This window comes from Mandrillus leucophaeus, unplaced genomic scaffold (genome assembly GCF_000951045.1).
Source record: "Mandrillus leucophaeus isolate KB7577 unplaced genomic scaffold, Mleu.le_1.0 Scaffold546, whole genome shotgun sequence".
NCBI lineage: Eukaryota > Metazoa > Chordata > Mammalia > Primates > Cercopithecidae > Mandrillus > Mandrillus leucophaeus.
This window is the reverse complement of record NW_012105875.1, coordinates 330033-336271: the sequence shown is the minus strand read 5'-3', so window position 1 is coordinate 336271 and position 6239 is coordinate 330033. Positions and strand designations below refer to the sequence as shown.

General features: G+C 48.4%; 1 protein-coding gene across 3 annotated transcripts in view; it reads left to right on the top strand.

The window, feature by feature from the left end:
- The first annotated feature begins 7 nt into the window (after positions 1-7).
- XRCC1 (X-ray repair complementing defective repair in Chinese hamster cells 1) overlaps positions 8-6239 on the top strand; it is a 39464-nt gene continuing 33232 nt past the window's right edge. For 2 of the 3 annotated variants that reach the window (XM_011997698.1, XM_011997697.1), the window contains exons 1-2: positions 8-167; positions 580-672. In XM_011997698.1, the coding sequence (XP_011853088.1) occupies positions 117-167; positions 580-672 (144 nt within the window). In that variant the 5' untranslated portion in view covers positions 8-116. The remainder of the gene's footprint in view (positions 168-579; positions 673-6239) is intronic. The other variant, XM_011997699.1, reaches the window with a different exon arrangement.

Sequence of the window (6239 nt, the reverse complement as noted above, 5' to 3'; positions counted from 1 at the left end):
TGCGCTTGCGCGCTTCAGCCCGCGCAGGGCGCACCCCACCCCCTCCCACCCTCCCTGCCTCTCGGACCCCAGACCCTACCTCATCCTTCTGGCCAGGCGAAGCCTACGTCGTTGACATGCCGGAGATCCGCCTCCGCCATGTCGTGTCCTGCAGCAGCCAGGACTCGGTGAGGGACCTGCATGGGGGAGGTTGGAAGACGTGAGGGAATTAGTGAGGACAACTCTTAAAAGAACTCTTGGGGTTCTTCTTGGAAGTCTAAGGAGAGTCATGGGGGGATTTCCAGGAGGCTAAAAGTGAATTGTGGAGAGATGTTGAATTAGGGACGTTCCGGCGTCTAGGGAACGAACTTCCGGAGAGAAAAGGAGGAATAAGGAAAGCTTTCTTGGAGAGCCCATAGGTGAACTTCCACGGGAAAGTGTTGTAAGGGAAACTCCAGGCAGAGTGTGGGGGGATTAACGGGAGAGCTTAAGTCTGGAGGATCGTAGAGGCCTTGGGAGGACTCGAAGGAATCAGCTGAGAGCTGGAGGCCTAGCTGTCATTTCTGTGCTCTAATTCTCCTCTCCCACTGTTGTTTCCAGACCCACTGTGCAGAAAATCTTCTCAAGGCAGACACTTACCGAAAATGGCGGGCAGCCAAGGCAGGCGAGAAGACCATCTCTGTGGTTCTACAGGTGATCCTGCCACCCCACCTCCTCCTCACTAGGAGTCTGGAGTCCGGGGTACCAGATTCTGCTCCTGAACCAACTGGCAATGGGTTGAGTCACTTTCTTTGCTGGGCCTCAGCTTCCTTACTTGGAAAATGGGCGGCATAATCCCTGTGCCCCTCAGCAGAGAGCAAAGGAGACCCAAGGATGAGGTCCAGGATGACCATAGGAATCAGTGTGTGGTCCTGGGCTGGTGGCTTCTACTTTCTGGGTTTCAGTTTCCTCAGCTGGAACAAAATTAATCATTGCCACGTACCCTGCCTCCTGCAGCCAGTGGGCTCGGGGCTGGAAGGTGTCCAGGAAGGTCATCTAAGCCAATCAACTCCACTTTAAAGAAGGGGAAACTGGCTGGATGCTGTGGCTCATGCCTGTAATCCCAGCACTTTCAGAGGCTGAGATGGGAGGATTGCTTGAGCTCAGGAGTTCCAGACCAGCCTGGGCAACATATCAAGAGCCTGTCTCTATTTTTATTAAAATAAATACTTTTTTTTTTTTTTTAAAGAATAATAGGCCAGGTGTGGTGGTTCACACCTGTAATCCCAGCACTTTGGGAGGCCGAAGCTGGAGGATCGCATGAGCCCAGGAGTTTGAGACCAGCCTGGGCAATATAGTGAGATGTCATCTCTACCAAAATTTTATAAATTAGCTGAGCATGGTGGTGTGCACCTGTAATCCCAGCTACTGGGGAGTCTGAGGTGAGAGAATTGCTTGAGCCCAGGAGATGGTGGCAGTAGTGAGCTGAGATTACGCCACTGCACTCCAGCCTGGGCACCACAGCGAGACCCCCAAAATATAAAAAATAAAAGAACAGTAATGAGAGCTAACATTATTCAACATTACCTGCCAGTCACTGCTCTACACACCTCACTCACATAGATTAGCTCATTGAGTCCTCATAAACCCCAAGAGGCAAGCTCTGTTATCCCCACTTTTACAGATGAGGAAACTGAGGCCCAAAGAAGTTATACAACTTGCCTGACAGTCAGTCTTTTATTTATCTATTGAGACAGAGTCTCACTCTGTTCCCAGGCTATAGTGCAGTGGCATGATCTTGGCTTGGTTCACTGCAGCCTCTACCTCCTGGGCTCAAGCAATCCTCCTGCCTCAGCCTCCTGAGTAGCTGGTACTGCAGGTGTGTGCCAACATGCCTGGCTAGTTTTTTTTTTTATTTTTTTAGAGACAGGGTTTCTACCATGTTTCCAGGCTGGTCTCAAACTCCTAGACTCAAGCAGTTCTCCTGCTTCAGCCTCCCAAAGTGCTGGGATGACAGGTGTGAGCCGTTGTTCCTGGCCTGGGGGCTGGTTTATGACTATAAGGAGCAGAATACCCTCTGGATAGTGCTAGGGTGAAGGAAAAATTAACCTTTTGAGAATGGGCAGTCATTCAGCAAATATCCACTCCTCTCCCTCCCGCTGGAGGGGGAGTATATTTCCCTGCTCCATTGATGGGTTTGACCATATGATTTACTTAATGGAATTTCAGCACATCTAACTTCAGCAAGGGCCTTAAATGCACTTGGCTTTTATGCTCCCATGATCTGCCATGAGAACATTTGTCAGGTTACTGCTAATCCCAGAAAACTGAAATCTCATGGAAGAGACCTGAATCCTTCCAAACTGCAGCCAAAGCAGCCATCCCATGAACTCTTAGAAGAATGCTTGTTGGTGTAAGTCTCAGTTTTCATGTTGGGAGGTCGAGGTGGGTGGATCGCTTGAACCCAGGAGTTTGAGTCCAGCCTGGGTAACATGGGGAAACCCTATCTCTACAAAAAAATACGAGAAATAGCTGGGCGTGGTGGTGCATGCCTGTAGTCCCAGCTACTAGGGAGGCTGAGTGGGGAGGATCGATTGAGCCCATAAGGTTGAGGCTGCAGTGAACTGTGATGGTTTCACTGCACTCCAGCCTGGGAGACAGAGTGAGACTCTCTCTCAAAAAAAAAAAAAAAAAAAAAAAGTCTCAGTTTTAGGATGATTTGTTACACAGTTACACAGCATTATTACAGTGTAAGTTAATACAACTTTGTGGTTTCAAACCACTGAGATTAGGGACTCCTTTGTTACTGTAACGTCATCTAGTCCATCCCAATTGATGTCAATGTTTAGCGCCTGTCAACTAATGGCCTCCACTTCCCAGGTTCAAGTGATTCTCATGCCTCAGCCTTCTGAGTAGCTGGAATTTACAGGCATGTGCCACCATGCCTGGCTAATTTTTGTATTTGTAGTAGAGACTGGGTTTCGCCATGTTAGCTAGGCTGGTCTTGAACTCCTGACCTCCGGAGTTCAAGGCAAATTAGCACCAAATGCTAATTTAAGTGATCCACCCACCTTGGCCTCCCAAAATGTTGAGATTACAGGCGTGAGCCACTGTACCCGACCTCAGTCTTTTAAACTGTGATAGGTACAGGTTGCTGACAGTTTTAGTCTTAGGACCTAGATTCAAGCCCCCAGCTCTTCCTCTTACTCGGTGACCTCAAGCAAATTGTTTCATTTCTCTAACCTGTTTTCTCATGTCTGGGAATAATGACATCCAAGCCGGAGTTGTGAAAATTCGGTGACATAATGTCTGTACAAGTGCTCTGTCAACAAGTAGGTGTTTGTGTAGAGGGAGGGATTCGTGTTTTTATTACTTACTGGGTGATGATTCCGCTGGGCTCTCTTATGATCAGGTGACTCCAGCGAAATCACATTTCATTCTGTTACCCCAGTTGCTGTGGAAACAGCGTGACTGGAGGCAGAAGAGACAGAATCTGTCCCTGGCCTGGGAGAGACTGAGGGAGTATTGCAGCTGTCACCAACATGGTAGACCCCAGAGGGAGCAGCTTGGGAAGGTGATGTGTTTCGATTGGGATGTCCAGGTTTGATGTGACTTTGGGATAGTCAAGGGGTGGCATCCAGGAGGCAGTTAGGGATCACATGTGGAGCTAGAGACAGAATGTGGAAGTTGTCAGTGCAGGGAAAGAACCTATAGACTCGGGGGTAGATGGTGGATTTATTTGTTCATTCACTATTTAGTCAAGTATTTATTAAGTGCTTTCTGTAGGCCAAGCACTGTTTTAATATAGCAGTACACAGCAGAAGACAAAAAATATTCACTCTCAGTGGGGCGCAGCAGCTCACGCCTATAATCCCAGCACTTTGGGAGGCCAAGGTGAAGGGGTCATTGAGCCCAGCAGTTCGAGATCAGCTTGGGCAACACAGGGAAACCTCATCTCTACTAAAAATACAAAAATTTATCAAGCGTGGTGGCCCTTGCCTGTGGTCCCAGCTACTCCGGAGGCTGAGGCGAGAGGATCACTTGAGCCTGGAAGATCAAGGCTGTAGTGAGCTATGGTGGCACCACTGCACTCCAGTCTGGGCAACAGAGCGAGATGCTGTCTCTTAAAAACAAAAGAAATTCAGTCTTGTGGAGCTTTCACGTTAGTAGGGAAAGACTGACAAATGAGTCAGTAAAACATATGTTGGATGATGAGTGCTATGGAGGAACTTAAGGAAGGGGAATGAGAGTGCCCCAGCTGGAGCTGGAGCATGGCAAGGATTTTTATTTCAATAATAGGATCGGGGAAGGCCTCCCTGGAGAGGGGACATTTGAGCAACATGAGCTATGTATATATCTAGGGAAAAGACTCTGAAGCTGGCTTGTGACAACAAAGAGGCCAGTGTGGCTGGGGTGGAGTCAGCCAGGGGGAGAGAGGTAGGAGATGAGGTAACAGGGTGGGACTGGGAGCCCCTAAAAAACCACTTAAGGCCTGGAAAGCCATTTAAAAGACTTGAGCTTTTACTCCGGGTGAGATAGGAGCCACTGGAGGACTCCGAGCACAGGAGGTACAGGATCTGCCTTAGGCCTTCACAGGATCCTGCTGGCTCCATGTTGACCATCAACTGCAGGGGCCACACACAGGAGTGGGAGACCAGCATTGCAACAGTTATTTTGTTAACTTATTCCACGTCAGAGACTCTTTAGAATGACTGCTTGCATCTGTCAATGACTAATGTATGGGGTTACTCTGGATTCATCAAATGCTAATTTTGATTATTTTGACGTAACTGATAAGGCAGAAATTTCTGGCCACCAAGGCAGCAGCCTTATCTCTGGGTTGTTTTGTTATGTTTTGAGACAGGTCTCACTCTCTTGCCCAGGTTGGAGTGCAGTTGCAAAGTCATGGCTCACTGTAGCCTCAACCTCCTGGGCTCAGGCAATCCTCCCACCTCAGCCTCATGAATAGCTGGGACTACAGGTGCGTGCCACCAGGCCCAGCTAATTTAAAAAATTTTTCGTAGAGATGGGATCTCACTGTGTTGCCCAGGCTGGTCTCGGACTCGTGGGCTCAAGCAGTCCTCCTGCCTTGGCCTCCCAAAGTGCTGGCATTACAGGCATGAGCCATTGCACCTGGCCACATCTGTGGGTTCTTCTACTACCCTGCATTTTCTCCTCTAATCATTATTACGCAACATCTGGATCTTACCACATGGGGCTTAGCCATCTGCTTATGACAGCCCCACACACCTGATTGTTTGCAGTAGCCACAGAAGGCTCTGTTGCCAGCTCATCACCTGCTCCCAGAGGGAAATGCCAACCTCTTTGCTAACTACTCCTGGGCTGGAGGGGTGGCTTGGATAAGACCCAGATATAACTCCTGTGTGTCACTGGAGGTGTGTCATTTTTAGAAGAAATGTTCATCAGCAGTAGGGCCTATGGTCATTTTTGATTGTCATTGGTTTTCTAGTCATTCAGTTTGCCACTGTGGTGTTTTAAATTTGTTTTTACTGTTTTTTGACGTGTAACATACATAGAGTGAAGTGAAGGTGTAAGTAAGCATAGAGCTCAGTGACTCTTCGCAAACTGCAGCCCTGTCTACTCCACACCCAGATGCAGCACAGAGCCACAGAACATGCCTAGCCCCCAGCAGTTCCCTCAGGTTCTTCCTGTCAGTACCCCTGCAAGGGTGACCACTGTCCTGATTGTTAACAGCATGGATTCATTTTGCCTGATTTTGAATTGCGTACAAAATGGAATCATGTGGTATAAACTTTTCTTGTCTGGCTTCCCTTGTTATGTTTGTTCATTTCATCTGTGTCGTTGAGTGTAGCTGCAGATGGTTTATTGTGATTTTTTTTGTTTGTTTGTTTTTTCTCTCTCTGAGATGGAGTTTCACTCTTGTTGTCCTGGCTGAAGTGCAATGGCACAATCTCAGCTCACTGCAACCTCCGCCTCCCAGGTTCAAGTGATTATCTTGCCTCAGCCTCCCAAGTAGCTGGGATTACAGGCACACACCAACATGCCAGGCTGATTTTTTTGTGTTTAGTAGAGACAGGTTTTCACCATGTTGGTCAGGCTGGTCTCGAACTCCTGACCTCTGGTGATCCACCTGCCTCAGCCTCCCAAAGCGCTGGGATTACAGGCATGAGCCACCATGCCCAACTCCTATTGTCTTTTTTTTTTTTTTTTTTTTGAGATAGGGGCTCACTCTGTCACCTAGGCTGGAGTGCAGTGTCACCATCTCAGCTCACTGCAGGCTCAACCTCCCGGGCTCAAGC